We start from the raw sequence: 23,442 nt of genomic DNA, 5'->3' as shown, positions 1-23,442 counted from the left end.
CTGAAAGGCTCAAAAAAAACCTTAAAAAACTTTTTTTTAAGTTAGTTTTTACACTCACGTAAAGGTGTGCCTGTACCAGATAAAGATCTAATACGTCCTATCTTACTGGGCAATTCCTAGCTGTATCAGCGACCCTGTGACCTTGTATGACCATAAGTTGTATATGCACTAGGGGATAGAAGGAATAGTTAAAAACAACTATTGAAGTAGAAGCAGAATTAGTGAATTCAGTTTTCACTGTTAAACTGCTACACAAATATGAGACTAACTGGTACAAATGAAAGATCTGGGAAAGAATCCTTGGCTGAGGATGTCTCTCTGGTCCCTGAAGAGATACACAGCTTACACAGGTATGATTCTTCATGCACAGATTTGGAATCTAAGTGCAGTCCTTTTTTCTGGCATAGCTTTGGGTGACAGAGAAAATTTATTGTACATCCCAGTAAAAAAAAAAAAATCCAAACAACTACCAGTTGGGATGTAAGGAAGGACTTTCTAGGCAAAGGCATCCATTCAGTATCTAAAGCTAAGACACAGGAGGACTCTTAAGATGGTTCTAGCATTTTATGTTTTTTTGTCAAAAAGTAGAGTGTTTTACTCTCTCAAGTAAAACAGCTTTAAAAGAGATAAATACATTACTTGCAGATTTTTTTTCTGTGAAACAATACTTACAACCTGAATCTGAGAGCAGTGAGCTGGACAAAAAGCTGTTCTGAGTTCGCCAACTAGAAGAGGGAGCAGCCACTTCTGTATCAGAAGTTTCAGCATCCATTTTCACGTCCTATGGCAGCCAAATAAAAACAATTTTTATCTGTTAATATCAAGCAGCTGTAAACTTTAACAAAAACCATACAGCAGGCCATATACAGATACATGCTGTGATTTCACACATGTTGGAGAATACTCATCTGAATTCTCAGAATTCTCAGTATTGCAGTTAGGTTTAAATTAATTTGCATACCCATTAATTTAATGCCCATTTTGTCATTACAAAGTCTCTGCAAAAAACTGCTTTGCCTTGAGAAAAGCATTGGGAGCACTGGAAGTTTTTGTCACTACACTAAGCTGTAAAAATGCTCTCTTTCCTGTTTACATCACATCCACAGTTCAGGACAAAGCATAGCAGCAGGGCAGACATCAGTGAATGATGAATTCCTCATCAATGAACGGTCCACATTAATTCACTGAAGTCCCACAAGTAAGTGCTAATAAAAATGAAATCCATTTTCCTTGATGGCAGGGAAACTCAAACTTCATTGATTTTTCATATCAAAATACCTGAAGTTGCTTTTCCACTTTTTTGTTAAACCATTAAATAAAATCTGTAGTACAATGTTACTATTTATGGCTAAACCCGTACAGCATAGCTTTTTGGTGAGTAAAATCATTTGGTCTATAAGCTAAAAAAAAAAGATCATTTTAAAAAGGCCATTTACACAAAAATCTCTGTAAATCTTTATTAACACAGCAGCAAGTAGTCCCCAGTTGCAATACCTTCCAAAAGAAGATTAAAAGCTTGGCGTGGTATCCAAATTACTCATTTTCTTGAAATGAGAAGAGATAATGCACAAATGCATCAGTTCATAACACTCAGTTTTGCTACTGAATTCTTATCACAAACAGCCTGAGGGAATTTTGTTAAAGCATCTTGCAATTTATCATTCATGCTGATACTAAGATTTGAAAACTAAACAGAAAACAAAATGAAATTCAACATTAATTTAGAGATACAATGAGTTTTTGTCCCATCACTGAAGGGGGATTTACTCCTATTAGGACTAATGGGAATTATACATATTAATCCCCTTATGTGCTGATGAGAGACTTAATACCTAAAATGTACATAGCACAATAACAACTTTTAAAGAATAGAAAAAGTTTTTGTCTTTTCATTCTGCTTCCAGAAATGCTATCTTAGAACAGAGCTTTTAAACAAGCAAGGTGCTTCTACCAGCACCTGACATACAAAATAGCTTTCTCTTTAGAGAAATTTTAATTTACAGAATGTGCCTTTTCTCATGTGCTTCATTTACAGTTACATCTGTATGCTGTGTTTGACTAGATGGTCAGTTGTTCGTGGCAGGGAAACTGCCCTAAAATATTTGCATCTATCCATCATAACTTTTATGTTTAGTTTTTCTCTAGCTTTCTCTTTTGATTTTGCTTCAGTTCATATTCTCTACTATTTTATTTTTGTACATTGTATTTACCTTCTTTTTCCCCATTTCCTTCTTTCTCGACTATCACTCCACCCTTCCTTAGTTGAAAAATCACCATTGTTGTACTTGATGATATTCTGCCAGCTTCTGGCCTCCTTTATTACTGAAAATCTTACATTTTAACACATGCAGATAGCAATTATGATTTTCCTGGGCTTCTAAGCAACAGGTATTTTACAGCCATCTGCCAAGACTACAGAGGAGTCAGAAGACTGAGCGGGGACAAATTAAATCATAAGGAAGGAAGAAAAATAACTGCTTTTAGGGGAGCATTCAACTTTGGTTTCATTTTTGCTCCTTAAAATGAAAAGAGGCTAGGACACAGGATTAGATAATGCCTGTCTGAGATTAATGTTGGCAAGCAAGCTGAAAGAAGTATATTACAAGAAAGGCTAGAAAGATGATCATAACAGAGGAGAAAGATTAATTCCACAAGTAATTTTATCTAAAATGGTCAATGTAAAAATTTTACAAGAACTCCCTTTTTTTAAAACATGCGTTTTATTATCACCTACCAAATATGTCTACAGAAGCACTACATTGTGTACAGAGCATGAATCAAAACTAGCAGAAAGAATGAACTTTGATGTCTTCAAAGCCTACAATCTTCCACCAATCAATTTTAGAGACTCCCAAATGACAAGCAGTAAAATAAAAAAAAAATTAAACAACAATGCATTTGAGTTAGTTCCAAGCAAGGATAAGAAAGGCAAGCATTAAAAAGGGGTTTTTTAGACTATGCTAGCCTGATCACTGAAATCAGATTAGCACCCGTCTGTTACTTGTTTTTGAACATTCTGTTCTACTTGTAACAGCCGTGACAGCAAAGAGTACTGTATGTCATGCAAAAACCTAATTAGGCCTGACTAAATGGGAGCCATTAAATGCTCTCTGTTGTATAAAGAAAGAGGAAATATTGTTTTGGAATCAGATTTATACTGGATTCTGAATATAGAGTTCAAATCATGTGAGCTCAGTAAATTCAGTCAGCTTAGTGCAATATTATACTCTACCGTCAGCTGATTGCATTCCACTTAGCTTTTCAATGTTTTCCAAATTTCAGTGATTACTGAATCAGTAACTCTTGTGTGAAGGCAAGAGAAATTCAAGAAAATTAAGATTATCGTTAGCAACAAAGTCAATCTGCCCTGCTTCTTCCTTTCAGTTCTTTGTTACAGAAGAGAAAGACGGCTTTTTCAAGTAGCTTAATACCTTCTTCTTACAACAGTAACTTACTAAGCTAAAATACGCTGTATTTAATTTACCTTTTCCACTTTTTAAGAGACCTATGGCAAGTATGTCCTCATTTTACAGAAGGAAGACCACTATGGAGGAGGTGGAGAACGCAAAGAACTTGAAGTTTTTTGATACGTGGTGTGTGATCCTAGATTTTGAGCTCAACTGCTTAGACACTAGTAAGATTCATTGCCAAAGAATTTAGATTTGATTGTGATGAGTAGCAGAAATACTAGCATGATTCTTCAGTTCTGATCAGTTATTTCAACCACCATCCATAAGAAACTGTAGTTCTGCCGAAGTAAGCTGTTATCACAATGACACACAGTGAGAAGTGATATGACAATGAACAAGCTAATATGAAGAAAGCAAGCATGTTAACAATTGGAAAGGTGAACTCATTGCAGGCAATGTTTCTAAACAAAAGCACTGGATTTGTATTGCAGGGAGTTAGGAAATTATGCTTAGCCCTTCTATCAGTCGGCTGAGTGACCTTTAACAAATCACATCCCCTCTGTTTGCCTGGATTTTGTTTATGTATGAGACATCATACGGTATCTTCGTAAAGAATGCAAAGATCAGCTACTGAAAAATCACTATACATGATCTACAAATTAATCATCCTTTTAATGGAGGAAACTGGTTTCTATATTTATCTTTTACATGAAGGGACAAGGGAAAATTGAACAAACCAATCAAAAAAATTGTTGTAGACAGCAATTTGACAAAGCAGGTAAACACTTCACAGTAGCAAGACACAGTAAGACACTTCTCTCTGAAATGTTAAAGACTTTTGGAAGGTATCTGTGGCACTTTACAATGAAGACAACACTTCTGTCATCAAATTTTACATCAGACATAGCAGCTACATAAACCAGAAACGTTTGTGTGTGATTTTAGTCTGTGTTCGTACTAGGTGTTAATATACATCAAATAAACTTACGTTGCTGATTGAAAGTAATTGGGAAACAAAAATGGAGTACACACACACCTTAAATTGTTGGACTCTCTGTTTTGAATCTTCCAGCTGTTGCTGTAGAGAACTCACTATTTCTTTATACTTTGTATATCTTTCCTCAATCATCTCCCTTCGGCAATGGGAATCCTAGAAATGCATTGAAAGATCTAAATGATTTCATAATGTGAAAAGCAGTTCTAACTTTCAGAGACTGAAATACAGGGGCCATACAAAAGCATAATGTTCTGTACAGAAAAGTAATGTTAAAATGAAAACAGGTTAAAATGTAAACAGCTTTATCCTTTGATATCCAAGAATGATTTCTTGTATCTCTTTCCAAAATTCAGTAATATCATACCTTCTAATAAAGAAATTCTATAATGGTGAAAAATTAATTACAATACTGTAGAAGCAAGCACTTGAAAAAAGTGTTCTATGGACTAAAGAGTATTTTCAAATAAGAAAACGTAACACTTCTCACTGAACCAGCAAATGATTCACCTGATTGTATACAACTGCCAGACAACTTATGAGGCATTATCAAAGATTTACCTTCTCTTTCCTTCTCCCTTTCTAAGAAAACATTGAGGGAAGAACTTGCTAGCAGTCGAAAGTAACGAATGGCTTTGAAATAATTCATTCATGCATACCACTTGAGAGTAAAATATGCTATCATACAAAAAAAAAATCAAATGTATTTTTTTCAAATAGAAGAATTAATGAAACTCCAAACTGACATCATCCTCGCAGCTAAGGTATAAAGCTTAGCTCTTCTGAATAATAAATTATTTATTAAACAACACACAGTTGTTGGTAGGGACTCATCTTAAGAAAACAGTCTTTAAAAAACTGTGTCAGGGAGAAGGACAGAGCTCAACATAAACCAAAGAATTTGGGTTCCAATCTCAGAAATGCTGGCTAAGTGATAAATACAGCAAACCAGAAAATGACAATGTCATTTTGCCGTAATGTTAAGCAAGAGAGTGCAAGTACGAAGGAGATTGTATAAACCCCGCATTCAAGTTTCTGCTTTGCCTAGCTGAGAGCAGAATTCTTCCTTTAGCAGTGTGGAACCATGAGAAACAGAAGGCAAATATCAACCTCTGCCAGAGCAGAAAGTTCTGGGGATACCTGGAATGTGAAATTAAAACTATACATCTCAACATCATTTTTCTTAAAACAACCCCAAACATTTCAATCAGCATTTGTGTTCCTAACTCTGTTGATAATGACAGCAATAAAATAGTCACAATTATTAACACATGACCTCATGTAAGAACACTTAAAACAATGTTCCAAACAAGTACGTTTTGAAATGTTTATGACTACCTCAGGATTAGAAATTCTATACAGCCAATAAAATGCAGATCATTGTGCATTTATTATGTGATTTAATACTGATTTCAAATTATAATGTGCAATAAGGTTCCAAATTATTTTTTAGTAAACCACCAACTTCATGTATAGAAAGTAATAATAATAATATAGTGGTTTGGCCACTTAGCAACCAAAGATCTAATTTGAGGCCTCTCACTCTGGACAGTACTCCACCACTACTGTCAATATGTCCCACTGTGTCCAAAGAAACACACCTAGATACTGGGAAAATAAGTGACAATTATTGGTATTATGTCAAAACAAACAAACAAACAAGCCGTAAAGCTCACCTATTTACACTCATTACTTTAAATATTGAAATAACTGGCATAATTTATTTCATTACAAAATTCTCATTTTTTAACAAGTAGTATCAAAATTCACCACTCAATACAAATATTCTGAACCAGTACTTAGGACCTGACCTATTATTATGCCCAGTTATCAACATTTGCTTATATTATAGAGCGCCTCAGCAGTGTTACTAATTAGGACTAACTAGGAACCTCAAAAAAACCATCTGTATAAACATGAAAATAAACTTCTGTATGTTTCATCTACATAATATGCACATATGTTATTTTAAAAATCTTATTAACCAATTTATCTATAAACATGGAGAGGACATTAATTAACCAAGATATTTTAGAACTACTGAAAGAGTCAAATGAAAGCTTTCTCACTCCAATATCTTTGTAATCTTCTAACAGGTTCAGTTTCTCAGGAACAGACTCCAGATGGTCTAAAGCTACCCGAGTACTCTAAAGAACAGAACACAAAATAAAACATAAAAAATTAAGCAGCTCTTTCAGCCATCTCAAACATTAAAAACCTATTACATCTATAGAAACAGGTTTATAGGTATGTATGTGCCTGTAAATTAAACAGGTCAACAGTAAACAGGCTGTTAAGGAAAAAAGGACAAAATAAAACACAGCAGTTTCCCTAATTTGAATCTCCAGGAATAGATACCCGTTTATTGAGCAGAACAATACTTATTTACAATTTTGGAGTTTATGTAGCTTTTAGAATGAAATTTTCTTTTATTGCACTTCAGGGAGTAAAGTACTTTTAAAAAAATATAAATCTATACTCACAATGTTTATATCTTTGTAGTTAAATATATAGTAAAAGCGTCCTTTGGTTTTTTGCAAATACAAAATATGTGCAGTTAGCACTTAGCTAAATATAGAACAATCAAATTTCATATTTTTGGTTTAGACATATGGTATGCACTGCTGAAAGATGAATTGCCACTCTAGGGAGAGTTAGGGTTGGACTCAACAACAAGATTTCACATCCACACCCGTGACAAAAAAATCTGATCTATAGCAAGATGCAAAGAACTGAAAAAAATTAGTATCACATTCTGGGTTTTTTGCACAGGTGAAGTTGGTTGGTCATGCATGAAGAGAAGTCATGGCCCATAAGCCAGATGCCTCCGGAGCTTCTCAAAGGCTGCCTTTCTATTATTCGCTGAAGAGCAAGTAGCAACAATATTGTTTGTACTTTCTGAATAACAGTTGGTATTTCCCCCACAATTCTATAAATCACACTTCTTTGGACGAGGTTTTGTTAACCTGGTATGCAATTTACCAATAATGGGCTTCATTAGCCATATTACTGCCCTGGCACTTTAAAGCAAAAATCTGTACAACAAATAACAATCCTTAAGTCAAATATCATTATGCAAGCAAAAGTCTGTGGAAACAGAGTTAACTTGCCCTTAACTACAAAAGCCCTGTTGCTAGTCTTGGAAAGTCTCAATCTGACCGACACGAAAAACATCCCATTTAGATCCCAGACTTAAGACCTGAAGAGACTAAAACTTTCAATCACACCAGGATAAGAAAAATCAGTGGGAACCTCTCAGCACAAGTGCAGTCTACTCCAGAAAGCTGTGTATCACATAAAGCTCCCTGACAACCTTCAAAAGGAACCCAATGAGTCAAGGCTGTAATAGTGTACTATGCTGGGTATAACAAACTATGAAACATCAGTAGTATTAGCAAACAATAACAATTATTTTTACCAATGATTAATACTGAAGGAACTGTCTACAGGCTTCATTGTTATAAAAAAAAGTGTATATCCATGTAAGCTAATTCCTTAGAGAAGAATGTGATTCTTTAAAAGCATAGCTTGTTAGTATATTTCTCTAGCTAAAAATCAATCACATAAATGTTTATTATAAAGCTGAAATGGGAGAAATAGGAATGAAATGAAAACGCATGTGAGGAGGCAGCTTAGGTAACAACATCAATATCATCATAATAATATTTTATTACTAATCTTAATCACATTACAAATAGAATGGATATTATATATCATATATTTACTGTATATTGTATATCCATGTAATAGATGCATTAATAATTTAGTAATATATATTACTGAATTTTTATTTATATATTAATATGTATCATATGCGTTATATGCCATATATATTGTACAAGAGCATACAAATAGTATATATTTATATATTATCATACATTAATAACAGTATTATTAAAATTACTACTTCTACTGCTACCATGACTGTCTAGTGACCACAGATCTTTTTTCCTACGCACTGCTATTAATTATATAGACAAGCAGTTACCTGCACAATGAACAAGCCATTTGTAAGTAATATTGCAAATTACAATAACATGATATATGAAAAGCCAGTGTTTTGCTTTGAACCAACCACTTGCTAGCTTAATTACATGCTCTCCCACTCAAAATATAAGAGAGTCTACAACCCATCTCTATTCACCTTCTCCATGCAACTTCTCATTTTACAGACCTCTTGCAATCTTTTCCATTCATATCTTTTTCAGGCTGAAGAGTCCTAGTATACTTAGTTGTTCCTCATGTGGAAGAAGTTTCAGGCCTTTGATCACTCATGTCTTGTGTAGCCTCTCTAGTTCTGTGGTTTTTAAGATAGAGAGGGGGAGAGAGGAGTGGAGAACCAGAACTGAACAGAGTAACCTAAGTGCAGACACACCATCAATTCAGAAGCAATGATGTCTGTCGTCTTGTCTGCTTTTTTTGTAGCAGTTCCAAATATTCAGTTTTTAACACTGCAAGAAATATGCTTTCCATAACGAATGAAGGTCAAGTCTCATAAACAATGGGATTAATTTGCATCTCACAGGGCTGAACTTGTAATCAATATTCAGGTCCAATAAACTAAATTAGGTCGTGGACATACGACTGGTTTTTCTGTTCCTGTCACTATATGTACTCAAAAATATTATGTATGTAAAAGTATTTATCTAATTTTCTGTAACTAGGAAAAATTTGTACTGGCAGTTAATATGCTGACAATATTAGGACCTATTTCTACAAAACCAACACATGGTTAAAGCAGTTTTCCAGATATTTGGGTTCTTTTTCCTTCTGAGACTAATGAGGTATCTCCCACCTTCTACGAATAAGCTTTTACACTGAGTTTGTATGCTTAGCTAAAAAAGGTCTTTCTTATCCCACTGTTACATTCTGCAGTAGAAATGAAAGATGCCATAGGAGAAATATATTCCAGAATTCCAAAATCTGGCCCTTTTTTCCAGGATAATTTCTACTCTTCACACAGCACAGAAGAGAACAGAATACATTGCAGTCAAAGGTGCTAGAACAATAACTCCACTATGACAGGTAAGGGGAAAGTATTTTACAAGAGGGTTGGATTAATTGTTGCTTCAAGAACAATAGGAAGAGAAAGAAGCCTACAAAATGGGGTAAAAGGATTGACCAGCAATTAAGGATGTTCTGGATTTCAAGAAGTACAGGAAGAACTGTCAGAAGTGCAACAGAGTAAAACGAAGATTATTTAGTCATTTAGCAAGAAGAAAATAGAAATGAGACAGGGAAAATAAGGTGGAGATAATTTAGGTATGAACCACAAAAATGATCCGAGGGCTGGAGCACCTCTCCTATGAGGATAGGCTGAGAGAGTTGGGCTTGTTCAGCCTAAAGGGGGCCTATAGGAAAGGTGGGGACAATCTTTTTAGTAGGGCCAGCTGTGACAAGACAAGGGGTAATGGTTTTAAACTAAACCAGGGTAGGTTTAGACTAGATATAAGGAAGAAATTCTTTACAATGAGGGTGGTGAAACACTGGAACGGGTTGTCCAGAGAGGTGGTGGAGGCCCCATCCCTGGAAGCATTCAAGGCCAGGTTGGACGGGGCTCTGAGCAACCTGATCTAGTTAGCGGTGTCCCTGCTCACTGCAGGGGGGTTGGACTAGATGACCTCTAGGGGTCCCTTCCAACCCAAAATATTCTATGATTCTAAGATGAGTATTTTTGCTTTTCTTTTAACACATCCATTTTGTTAGATTTTAAAAAACATACAGGAATGATACAAGACTAAATACATGAGTTATGCCTGGAAGAGAGGTAAATCACTTCCTGAAATGGGCAGCACTGAGGACACCCAGTACGAAAAAGTCCTTAATTGCAATGTTGACAACTGACCATGGCAAATGCTGGAGAAAGCCTGGAAGGACAGAAAGGTGCATGCTTGTGCAGACTTCCAGTGAATGAAGTAGGAGAAATCAGTTTTGCAAAACTCAAATTCAGAATTAATAAAGGTTTGCTCTTCTAACAAGAAAACAGTACTTCCTTCTTTCTCACCGGCTACACAAGAAAAGTTAAGTAGATTTCACACTTAGCTAGCTGTCTTTGGACCAAAACTAAAATTTATTGTATTATCTTCATAAGAAGTCTTGTATTTTAATGTGTAATTTAATTTGCAATCAGGATTTTTTTACTTGCAAAATTCACCTAAGACGATTTTAAAAGGGGAAAAAAAATTACTTTTTCTGTAACATATCCAGTTCTCTACCAGAAAGAGTTACAGAACATGCAGTTATATACTAATAATGCATGTGTAAAATGGATTCTTCATATTTTCAGGATTAAATTAGACAGGAGGCCTACATATTGTTTTAAGGGTTTTTTTCCCCACAAATTATAGAGTAGAAATGTTTTTATAGCTATAAAATAACTTTTTTTCCCAAACGCTACTATACATCTCCACTTGAAAGTAAAATTGCCTAGTGTTATCTATCAATCTCTAATGTTTCCTTCTTATAAGAATCAACCATTTCACTTACAACACAGTAAAGCAGTATTCATTCATGTTTCATTTATAATGGTCTTATGTTCATCAAAGCATTGATTTTCCACTCCATTAAATTATGATGAGATGCAATGTTTGCTGCTTCTTCCCAGAGTAGCCCCTGGTACTGGTCTGCATCTGTGTTTCTATGGCTGGGAAATGTATGAGACACAGCACACCCTAAGCAATCCAAACTTAACTATACATGAAACAAAATCTTGAATCCTAATGTTCAGCAGTCATCCTAGTATCACAAATGTGTGGACATATATCCACAAAGGTGTTTTTTTTTTTGCTTTGAACACCAACAACTCCCCTACACCTTCAGAAATAAAATCCTTCCTCACAGAAAATAACCCCAAAATTGTAACACTCAATCTCTCTTCTTGGTCCAGCATCAAATTAAGCCATAAATATTGTAGCTTATGGTATATATTACTTAACACATTTTGCTAAAGTATTTTACTTATGAACTGCGGAAAAATACACATTTGAGATGTCACACAGAGTTGAAATAAAGTTGCCTGAGACACAGAACACATTAAATGTAATGCCCTCTATTTATGTATTTTTGTGGGGGGAAAAGAAAAAAAAAACAAAAACTAGCTGTGCCTCAGCTAGTGCTCATTAGTTACATTATTAAATGTAATCTTGAAAGCAGAAGACCAGCCTTTGGGTTATATGCATACTCAGTCCTTGTTTTTTTTGTTTCATTCCGAATCATGTGGATAAAGGATGATATAGGTTACTTGGATTTCTAAAAGGTTTTTTATATTCCTAAAATTTTAATCTAACTTCACACACAAAATGATGGGCTCTAAACTAAGCATTACTGCTTGGGAAGTAGACTATGGGGTAATGATACGTATTTCCAAGAACTTAGTAACTCAGAGGTCAGTATCAATTAGAAAAGCAAAATCAACACTGGATATAATCAGGAAAGGGAAAAAAAAAAGCCAGAGAACATAATTATTGCCGAGTATGAATGCACAGTGTGCTTGATCTTGACTACTAAGTGCAGCTGTGGACCGCCGTTTCAGAACAGAAACAGGGAAAGGTCAGAGAGAAGCAACAAGAATGATCAAAACCATAGAGCGCTGCTTCCATGTAAGAAATTATTAAATACAATGACCTGAAACAAACAGGAGTCTTCAGCCAGGAAGACAAATGCCTGAGGAGAGAAATGACCGATTTGCAGTCATGTAAAGACAGAAAATTTTATATGGGTTTAAGCAGAAAACTGGGCAAGTTCATGAATGAGAAAGACCGTGGAAGAGTTCCAAATTTGTAGAAACTACATCTAAGTCTGGAAGTCTCTGAGCTTTGAATGCCTGGAATCAGAATGAATGAGTGGGAAACAAAATATACGTCAGTCCTGTTCATACACTCTGCCCTAAGCATTTTATTTTGGCCATTGTTGCGATGTCTATAGCTGGGCTAGACTGACCTTTGGTCTTAACCAGAACTGTTTCTTTTATATTCTAAAATTCTCACAGTCTTCTGAGCAGTTTGTGAAGTGATTTGAATAGGATAACTCACACGCTAACATTTTCAGGGACGGAAATGTGTGCCTTTTTCATAAAACCAATGAAAAGAACGGTAGCAATGTGCAAATAAAAACAGAAAAAGAAAAAAGCCAAGTTTGTTAGGGGAAATTCAATAAAGAAGGCAGCAACAAAAGAATACATTGAAGAATGGAAGGGAAAGATGATGAAAGAGCTTTTAGCTGGCCCACAGAACAGGTCTGGTAATTTAATGAAATGCACAGCAACCTCCTCAACGCAGATCAAATGCCATGCTTGTATCATTAATGACTGCACTCTATTCTATTAAAAGGGATGGATTTAGCCACACAGATAAAATGCGAAAAAGGATGTTAGAAGCACCTGACATAAAGGGCAATTAAGTACTGTTAACTTTTTTCCCAGAAATCCGAAAGCTGTATGCCATAATGCATAGAAATAATCCTAAAGAGAGCAATCACATCTGTGCTCATTGTTTAACAGGGAACAGAAGGTACTGATACAGCGGACTGATGGTACCGATAAGAGGAAGGAACACCAATTGTACTGACTGAAGCAGTATTAACGGAATTTTACTTAACAGCAGCCTCTTCCATTGACTGAGTGCTATTAATCTGTCTGCTTTTAAAATAACGATTATTTACTTTGAAAAGGGGTGTTTTGTGTTTTCACAGAGAATGATAAAACAAATTACTCATTTTCCATGACTTCATAAAGCACTTTGATGTTTAAACTGCATGTGAACAGTTAATCCTCCTATATTGATGTATTCTTGGTGATAGACAGCTTCACGCTGTCTCAAGGGACAGATCTAAATCAAAATCAGATACACATTTTATTTTTAGTCTCAAAGCTGCAATGCTAAATGCAAATAAATCAAAGCAGGTTTGTATATAGTCTTCCTAAAGTTTGCCTTTATAGTCGATATATTGAAAACACATAAACATAAACCAGAAACCAAACTTCATTGACTTTCAAGTACAGCACTCCTTTCTTTTCTGAGGTAGGTAAAAACAAATGGCTATCTGTATAGCACAGATATTTTTGAAAATTAGAGCTGACTTAAGTACCAGTTAGCTAATCCCCAAAGAATACCCATAAAAAGATTAAATGCAACTGTAATTTTAACTGACTGCACTACATGTCAGCAGGCAGTTACTCACAATTCAGATGAAAGATGTGATGTTAAAGGTGACCTACAATGACTTATTTTTTAATGGCCTTAGCATGTTGAATACTTGAGTAGGAAGAATAAGATGCACCCAGAATGTATAAAGGTATCCTTTGCTTTCCCTGTTGACATCTGTAAAACTATGCACTGTCAGCTTCTATCTCCAGCACTAGACTTGTCAATCATATGCTCTTCTATTACACAAGGTGTGGTTCTACTTAAGAGGCCTGAGGTTCTCTGTTGGCCTTCATATGCCAGGCCAATTCCATGACAGCTGGGACATTTTGTGACATAGTACAACATATGTATAGAGGAAACTTTAAGGGAAAACAAACAAAAAGTATTGTGTGTCTTCATATTCCACGTATACCATTACTCCAATTATAACATTGTTTTGATGCTTTCCAACACATCAAGAAAACCATTTACCTTTACAAAGATAGGCAACACACATAAATTTATTAAATTACACAACATGGAAATTCAGTTGGCTTTTTTTTCTGTACTACATTGTTTCATGTAAGTCTTAACTAGTAAGTTGGGGTTTTTTTAAGCCAAATTACTTATACTAATGAAAAACAGAAGAACTTTGTTAACAAAGCATTGCCAATGTCAAACTAACTGAACTTTTAATTTAGACTCCAGATGTTTTTGCATGGGCTGGACCATATTTTAATTAAGAGAGCTTCATGGATGCTTCCTTTCCTGTTTGCAATGACATGGACCATCTCTTCTCTCATTCATGAGCACATAACATCCCAGTGGTAACTACAGGAATTGTTTACATGGAAAAATATTAGGAAAGTATTTCATGAATTTTTAGTTGTTTGATGCATACTAGCAGCTGGAAATGTGGAGAAGACAGTGTGGTCTTCTGGCAAGCCAGATCTCTGAATCATCAGCTAGTGCTCTGAGTACTACTGGGGATCCAGATGACTAGTTTTTAAGAATCTATTCTTTACCATTTACGAAGATTTTGATCAAGACATAATTACTGGAATTACTGGAAATTAAAAGAAATATAACACAAGAGGCCGAGTATGCAAAGTAAAGCAATGTTAGTGGGCACACATTCTTAGAAGGTATAAAGACTTGTCATTCATTCATGAATGCTATCTTCAACTCACTGTAACTCTGAAGGCTAAAAATCTTTACATGTAATTTACGTTAATGTTTTGTATGCTAACAGTATTTCGTCAAGCCTTCCAGAAAGCATTAAAAAAATTCAATTAACACTGCCTTCATAGGAAAGAAGAAATATTGTTCAGTTTTACAGCTGAGAAAAATTGAAATAAAAAGAGAAGTGACTTAACCAAGCTTCACAGCCACTCAGTGTCATCATAGGAAACAAAAAATTAGGAGTTTGGCTTATAGATTTCCCCATTTCAATCAAAAGATTCACAACAATGAGAGGAAAAAAAAAAAATCTATGGTAGCATTAATAAGTGTAACTGATGTCTGTGTTCCTAAGGTTATAATTTGATCAAATATAAAACATTTAAATCTAAAATGAAGGGCCTAGGAACACATTAGAAACTCTTTAGTCAATAGTCTGTTGACAAATAAAATTTTAACTTTTGTGATATATAAAACAAGCAAAACAGGCATGCTATATCACATATAGCATATCTGTCTTACTTAACAAGTTATAAGCATCCTATATTCTGTGGAAGAACTCATAGATACACATTCCACAGATGAAAGGCCAACATTTCTAAAGGGAATCCTGTGGATGGAACACATAGGATTTCTCTTTAAAATTATATTTACATACGTACACATACTGTGTTCAAAAAACCGAAAGTGAAGATCACTGTATATTACTACTTTTAGTTAAACTAAGAGAAATAACTTAAGATATCTAAAGAATTACAGTCTTTTGTAATAAAGACTTATCCTGAGATTTTTACTTTCTCTAATGGAAAGAGGATTTTGGTTTATTAAAATCTGACAAAATTGTTCAATATTTCCAACATGTGGAACATCTCCACAATATTGAAAAAAAATAATATTTTACTTATTCTGTAATTATTTAATATTCTTCCTCTTTGTGTAACAAATACAGAATAAGATATTCTTGATTATGCTTACCTGCAAATTTAGTATTCAGTCTCAATGCAAGTATAAATATTTTTGTAACAATATATTTTATTTCTTAACTTAGTAATTCATTTTTACAAAATATTGAATAGTGAATATTTTTAATAGAGAGTAATTTAAAAATAATCCTATATATCAGCTTTTGAGGAAAGGGGGATTAGAGAGGTGCATTAGAAATATACATATGCATATATATTTAGTTTGTGGACTTTGTGCAAGTACATAGCCTTAAATGAAATCCATAAATTAGAAAAGTTGTTCAGGATCTTATAAATCTATTTATTTCAGCATTTTTGGTTCCCACTCTAAATTACAGAATTAGCCACAAAGTGAGAAATAAGTATGAATGGGAGAGAAAGGCAATTGTTAAAAAAAAAATCATACTCTTAACAGCAAAATAAAGTGTTATACAGCAAAAAAACACCCAAAACATTGGCAGAAGAAAACTGTGGGTGGCTGATTAGCAAAAAACTAAAGGAAAATTAAAGCACCAAATAGTAGCCTGCAGAGGATGGATAAGAGCAATAGATATGTAGGTGAAGAAGACAACAACAAGGAAGAGAGGAAGAGGAAGGCGAGCATCTGGAGAAAAGAAACAGCTCACTGCAAGCACCGTCAGGCAGCAGAAGTTACTTGGTGGGAGTGAGCAGAGGAAGGACTCAGGGGACCTTGGGAAAGTCCTCCACCCCCAGTGAAGGGAAGCAACACACTGGATTGCCAAGGAAAGGAAAGGAAAGGGCGAGGCAGGCAAGGACAGAGGATCTCAGACTGCTGCTCCTCTCTGGGTCATTTTTGTAAGATCAAAGAATGGCTGTGTTCTGGGAGGACCAGAAGGCCTTTGATGTAATGGTAGTTTTGGCAAGACACTACAGAAGCAAACCAAGGGGGGAAGAAAGTATTAACCCTTAGATTCAGGATTTCCTAAACACTCATGTTAACTTAACACTGCCAAGTCCACCACTAAACCATGTCCCCAAGCACCTTGTCTACCCATCTTTTAAATACCTACAGAGCATGACAATCATGAAATAATCTCAAGAGCTACCAGCAAGATTTACTTATTGATGGAAGGCATATTGAGAGACACAGAGAGAGCGCATCCTAAAATGGATGGTGTCAGGCAGTTGCATAATCTCTCTGTGAAATGCATTGGGCATTGTCACCCTTCCGATTCTTCTTTTAAAATGGGTGATAAATCAGAAAACTTATAAAAATTTGAGCCTGCTACTACAATAGAAGAATCTAATAGCTTTTACACTGTTGAGAGTGTGCAGCTAGAATTTTTTTTAAGGTTTTCAAAACCTTACTTTCATGAACACAAAATAAGAGTTATAACAAAATACATAAATGTTCATACTAAAAAGGTAATTCATATTAAATTACAATTTTGCAGAATACTTACAGTATTACTGGAGTTAACCTAGATTTATGATATTGTATCAAAAATTTGAATCATGTCCAGAAAAGTCTGATCCAAGTATTCGGGGTTCTCCATTGAAAGCAACAAGCTGTCTAATTGATCAAAGGATATAGAATACATATGTTCACTGGAATAGCTTCATAATGAGGTTGATTTCAAATTAAATTTCCCAGGCTTTTGTATCAGACTAGTACTACTAAGGCAAAGGAACCTGACTTGCAGGTTATGCTCACAAAGAACATGATGTAGTTTACAGAAACTCACTAAAGTCACAAGCACGTCATAGTAGCAGCATGCACCTACAAAATGCACCCTGACCTCTTTATGAGAATTAGATACACTTCCCATTGTAGCTACATCTGAGAATACAATACGATTTTTTTTCCCCCAAGAAAGTCATACACCTTTGTCTATAAATAATATGGAGCAAAACCCTGAATGTAAGAACTAAGCTACACTCAAAAATAAACTAAATCACCATATTTAAAGGTAAATGGTATTCATTCTGGCAAAACATCAGACTACATAATTGATTGCTACAGTGATCAGGAAAATTACTTGTTATTAGCTATGTAATAATTAAATTCACTTTATTAAACAGTATAAACCAAAAAAGAGCCAAACAAAACACATAATCTCTAGGTACTCAAAACCTCAGTTTTGTCTGTACTTGTTACTCCCCTGGCACTTTTCAGGAGCTGAAGGATTATTCAGAATACACCTTGGTTCTTCAGCTCCTTTTATATCCACCAGTGAGTCTGTCTAAGAAACCCTGTTCTCCCTTCTTACCTTCCAGCTTTTGCTCCTGTCCTGTGCACCCTGCTGGAGCAAGAAGTGGTGTACCTATCTGCTGAATCATGCTGTAGAACTGATCTGATTGAAGAGAAAGAGCCAAAAAATCCAAAAGCTTCATGTGACGGGTACTATTTGTTCTCAAGTTCCTTAAGAGAGTGACCAGATCAGGTGTCATGTCCTGGAGGATAGCAATACAGCACTTTCCTTGGGAACCAAGTGAGTTGGCTAAGGAAAAAGAAGATCCAAGAAACTCTTGGGTATAGTGGACAGCTTGAGTCATGGGTAGGAGATGGTGCTTCCAGCTCAAACAACCTGCTGAGAGGAGAAGGAGCTCACATGGCTCAGAGATGATGCAAGGGACTCCCCTAGTTAGCTGCAGGTCACAAAATCACTGAGTTAGATTAAGCTAGGCCTGGGAGGTTTACTCACCCAGAGCTCTGAAAAGAATCTGCTAGGTTCCTGTCACATTCCTTTCCCAATTTTTTTGGCCTAAGTAGCTGAGTTCATCACATGGCTACCACAACAATTTTACTGCCAAATGCAGGAAGCAGAAATGAGTAGATTGCAGAGAAAGGGAGGAGAGTGGGCTGCCAAATGTACCTCAAAATACATACATGTACACAGTTTTCATGTCATGGTGTAAAACAGAGCTTTTTATGGTTAAAATCTTAATCTAGAGATTTTAAAAATGTATTTACCGTTAGAGGTACATGTCTTTTATGTTGCTTAAAAAGGTATGTACAGAGTAGAAACAATTTTAAAAGTGGCTTCACACTTGTGGTAAATCTCAGACAGTTCTGCACTAAACTTCATCTATTCCTGTGCAGGGCAATTTCTTCCCAGTATTAGGCAGAATAAGAATGTCGTAGAAGAAAATGCAGATGAGATTCCTAACCCAGCTATCCCATGGTCTCACAGTTTAAAAGCAGCTCTGGAGAACTGATGTTTTCCTATACATTTTTTTAGAGCTTGTGTACTCATTATAAAAGCTGCATAGATATACAGCTATGTAGACAAACACACTATAAATGTATGGATTCTTAAGGATCCCTTAAACGGCAAGCCTTACTCATTCTTTTGCTCAAGGGCTTTTCTATCATAGCTCATCCTGATGCTTTCAGACCACCTAGGTGTTATTCTGTGTATATTTTCTTTTTAAGATCAGTGAAGGGGGGCGGAGGGGAGGAGGGAGAGAGCACTATCATCCTCAGAACTGATGCAGAGCTTTAAAGGTCAAAAATACTAAGTATTTTAAGGTATTCAGTATCAGCAATCCAACATCCGACTTTTCAGTATACTTAGCAATATATATAGCTGGAGCTCCCACTGAATTTAGCTATTACTAAAACTTTGCATTTCTGAAAATCAGGTCTCAAAAGTCAGTCAGATACACAGAAAATGAGGAACACAAAGTAATTAACAGTCTGTGAAAAATTTAGTTTAACTGATTTGCCTGACATCAGAGAGGAACTTCATGGCAAAAGTAGAATGAGTGGCTTTGGGAGCGTTCAACAGCCTTAGTGATGACCACACTTTTCCTGCCTGCAATCTCAGAGCTTAACATCATATATCTTCCAATATCAGCACCTGCATTCAGGTGTTACCTCCCAACTTGCATTATGAAAGAAAACTGTATTTTACTGATGACAATAATCCTCTGCCTCTTCCTCTTCTATCTGAACAACAACTAAGAAATCTTCCCTCTTAAAGTAGAAGAGATTAAAAGTATAGAAAGTAGAAAGGCTCCAGAAGATATAGAAACAAACATTCTCACAAATTTGAATTTGCATGACATTGTGCTATTTGAGAGCAATTACCCTCTGCCTGTGTCAAAATGGCCTTGGGAGCAAGAAGGATAAGGAATTTGCAAGGCAGTTTAACTCATGGTTTGTGAGAAATGGATGGCAGTGGATATATGCCTGACTGGTTGTATGTAAGCAAACCATGAATAAGAGATGCTCCTGAACAGAACTAATGTCCTGGCAACATTTTACACTCACACACCACTATGCGAAGTGCCAGGACACTGAATTTGAGCATTCAGTCCCTACTCCCGCAAAGCAGGTGATTTAACACTGCGCTCTGATTTACAAACAGCCTTTTATGTGTGAATGCAAGCTTTTTTAACATATTGAATATATTTTAAATCAGAAGCTATTTGCAGAGATGCACGGACAATCAAGGAGGATAAAACAATAATTTGCACAAGCAAATTTTAAAAGTTTATATTTGCAGCCTTAATAATGTCTCAGTACTGGTTTCTTCAGATGAAATTTTCTGGATTTCCAATGAAAAAAACCCACAGGGCCTGATACATACTATTGTGTCATGTTTTATTGGGCATTCCTACATAAGAAGAAAGAAGCATGGTTCAGAAATGCTGGGGCAAGCCGAGGCCCATCCCAGCTATTCCACCTGATAGACTTACTGGCCTGGAACATCTCCATAATCCAGCTGCATGTACATGCATGAAGACTTTTGCCCCTCCAACTTAATATCTTATTAAACCATATTAATTAATCATTGGATGGTATTCCTTCATGTTTTTAGTTGCAGTGTTGATGTGGGCATATGAACTGAGTCTGTCTGCACCTCCCAGTGCAAACATGTAAAAAGCACACGTAACAGTCACTGAAATTATTAGATCTATCACATAGACCTCGACCATTAGAAGTGCTAGCAGTAGAAAAATAACATCCTTTGTATGGCTCAAATCTGTGACATTTCTCTTCCCAGGGATGGGATGAGATGAGGGTTGAACTATACAGGAAAAACTACATTACACCGTATTTCATATAACCGGTGCTCAAATAATGTAGTAAAAACCTACACAGAAAGGTACAGCGTAAAATTATCACATTTTCTTTTAAATGTAAAATGACAGTTAAAAACCCAGAATTGCAACCTGTTTTTTAAAATGCATAAAGATAGCATTTTTTTTCATAATTTATAAAAATTATCAGCAATGTCATTGTGATTGCTTTGGAAATTAATTTAAGAAACTTACCACTTCTAAGGCCATAATACGTTCCTAAAAAATAAAGTACAAGATGCCATTAGAAAATAAAGAATATAAATGCAACATAAGTTGAACAATGATCAAAAGGATTCATTCTGGTTTTTTGCTGGTCGTACATATGGTATTTTGTAAAAATCTCACTGATTAGGAACTGCTGTACTTAATTGGACCTCTGACCCATTTATCATATAATGTCACTTAGAAATTTGTTCCAAAGAAAGGAAGTCCACAGAAACAAGTTGAGAAATTATTTGAAAAAATTTATTCCATGATACAATTTTTTTTCAAGTAGTACCATTAGATTTTTCAATATTGTTGATTTTACTCTTATGTATCCCAAAGATTGTTTTCTTTTTTTGATCATCTGTGACTGTACAACTAGCATGTTTTGGAGTTCATGTCATGTTAGCATCTGGTTTAGTTTTCTTTTAGGCATTTCCTTAGAAAAGTGAAAAGCAAATTCCATATCATTATTTTGTTATCCAGAAATAGCTCTGAAGAATGTTTTCTTAATAACAAGATGATGTTAGTCCAAATCTAACGTCAGACAAAAATAAAATGCAAATAAAATAAGGTTGTGTCAGTTTTAATCTAGCACAAAATATAGAGAACCCAGAATTTATAAATTTGCTGTATACATTTTAACATTCCATTCCCTTTTAAAAGTATCTTTAAGAAAAATATTAAGCTAATAGAACCAGGATCATGTACTCTGGCACTATGTCCTGACTAGGTATATTTTAAGTAATCTGAGAAAACACACATTCAAGTGTTAAGTGAACCCACATTTAGAGTACCTGGCTGGCTGGCCATTAAGACATTACAAGAACTTTCACCTTGCTCATATTGCCTTTCTGAAAGTATGAGAGAGGATTTTTTTTTTTTCCTTTCTGTGTGGATTAGGCTAAGAAACCTTATACTTTGTCTTGTTCTATCCCTCCTTAACAGGTAAAAAAAGATTGTAATAATCTGGATTTATTCCCACAGCATCCAAAGACAGTTAGACAAGTCTGAACTGTCCTCACTATTTTGGAAGCAACAGGTGCAACAAAAATTTCTTAGACCAATGGAAGAATTTGGGAGCCAGAAACAGTTCTTGCCATTTGCAAGAATGTGAAAGTATTTTTCTTTTTTTTTAAGACTACGTGGAAATGAGTTACTCTAGAGTTATTACTGTCTTAAAAAACTTTAAAATAATGATTATATTTACTAACTGAACAGGTGTACATGTTTGTCTAAAACCAGTATCTACATATTGTGTATTTACATATTTGTGTAAAGCCAGTGCCCTTTGGATTACTAAAGGGCTAACTTCTATTCATATAATCTTCTGACAAAAAGACAGATTTCACCCTAGTGAAATGTTTAAATCTCATTCACTGAATGTTGTTTGGGGTGCAAATGATGTTAGTTTTCATCAGCCGCTTACAATAGTTGCATCTTTGATTACAATTCTAAACCATACACAGAAAGTGAGACAATGTACTGTAGGAAAAATAACTGTATCAAGTGAGGCTGAAAAAAAATAAATAAAATAGCATCTGTAAAAGACTAATTAGTTTTGAAGATGTACAAAAAAACAAGCAAGACTGTTCAGGAAAGTATGTACACGGAAATATCTAAAATGAAAACAGGAATGCACACATAAACAAGTTTGATGGCCATCTAGTTCACTATCAAAATATAACTGTTTAAAAAAATGCTAACATTTTGCCAATAGTGGATGCCACTAAACTGGCTGATGTTGGAATGGCATACACAGTGGTTCAAAACTTCCTGTGCATAAAAACAAGGATAAATAATAAAACAAACATACAGAGAGAAAAAATACACATCTCATCACTTTCAGTTACAGGACTCTTTCAAAGTAGTGGGTTTTAAAAAAAATAGACAAAAATATAAACTTTTTTTTTTTTAAACAAAATGGAGGATGAACTTATCCCTAAGAGCTGGGAATCAAAAAACTCAGATATAAATCTATAGGAAATCTGAGACGAGTCACCTATGTTTTAGTTTCTTATCAGTAAAACTAGGACAATATGAGGCTCTAGAATACTTTGACTGATCTATTAAGAACTGTTTGCTCAGTGCCCATCACAATACACGGTATTTGGGGTTTCCAACTACAATGTCACATAAGCAAAAGTTTGCTGAATTTCACTAAAATTTTTTCTCAGAAAAGGTGGTGTATTAAATACTGAAGTCTTTCTTGGAAGTAGGTCTGAGTTACAGACTATCTCAATACATCAGAACAAACTTATGATATAAAATATTATGTGAAAACTCAAAAATATTTATTTTTACATGCTTGTTCCTCCACAGAATTGCAGTGCCTGTTACAAATACTCATATTTATTTAAAGATTCTGAAACAAATCCCAAAATCTTTACTCTAAAAAAGATATTCAGATTCAGATATAAATGTCTTCAGCTAAAAAGGACTACTTCAAAAAAACCCAAAAGTCTTAGAGTGAGTGTATCAGTAGGATGATTCCAACGGTAGAATAAATAGTGTTTTCT

General features: G+C 35.0%; 1 protein-coding gene across 1 annotated transcript in view; it reads right to left on the bottom strand.

The window, feature by feature from the left end:
- Positions 1-20,931, bottom strand: part of LOC118453084 (centrosomal protein of 128 kDa-like) — a 25,580-nt gene extending 4,649 nt beyond the window's left edge. Inside the window, exons 1-4 of the mRNA XM_035902025.1 lie at positions 20,912-20,931; positions 6,474-6,551; positions 4,447-4,560; positions 673-781 (exon numbers count right to left, since the gene is read on the bottom strand). Coding sequence (XP_035757918.1) covers positions 673-781; positions 4,447-4,560; positions 6,474-6,551; positions 20,912-20,926 — 316 coding nt within the window. The 5' untranslated portion in view covers positions 20,927-20,931. The remainder of the gene's footprint in view (positions 1-672; positions 782-4,446; positions 4,561-6,473; positions 6,552-20,911) is intronic.
- Positions 20,932-23,442: the final 2,511 nt, after the last annotated feature.

This window comes from Egretta garzetta, unplaced genomic scaffold (genome assembly GCF_000687185.1).
Source record: "Egretta garzetta isolate BGI_Z169 unplaced genomic scaffold, ASM68718v1 scaffold79, whole genome shotgun sequence".
NCBI lineage: Eukaryota > Metazoa > Chordata > Aves > Pelecaniformes > Ardeidae > Egretta > Egretta garzetta.
This window is presented reverse-complemented; position numbering and strand designations above follow the sequence as displayed.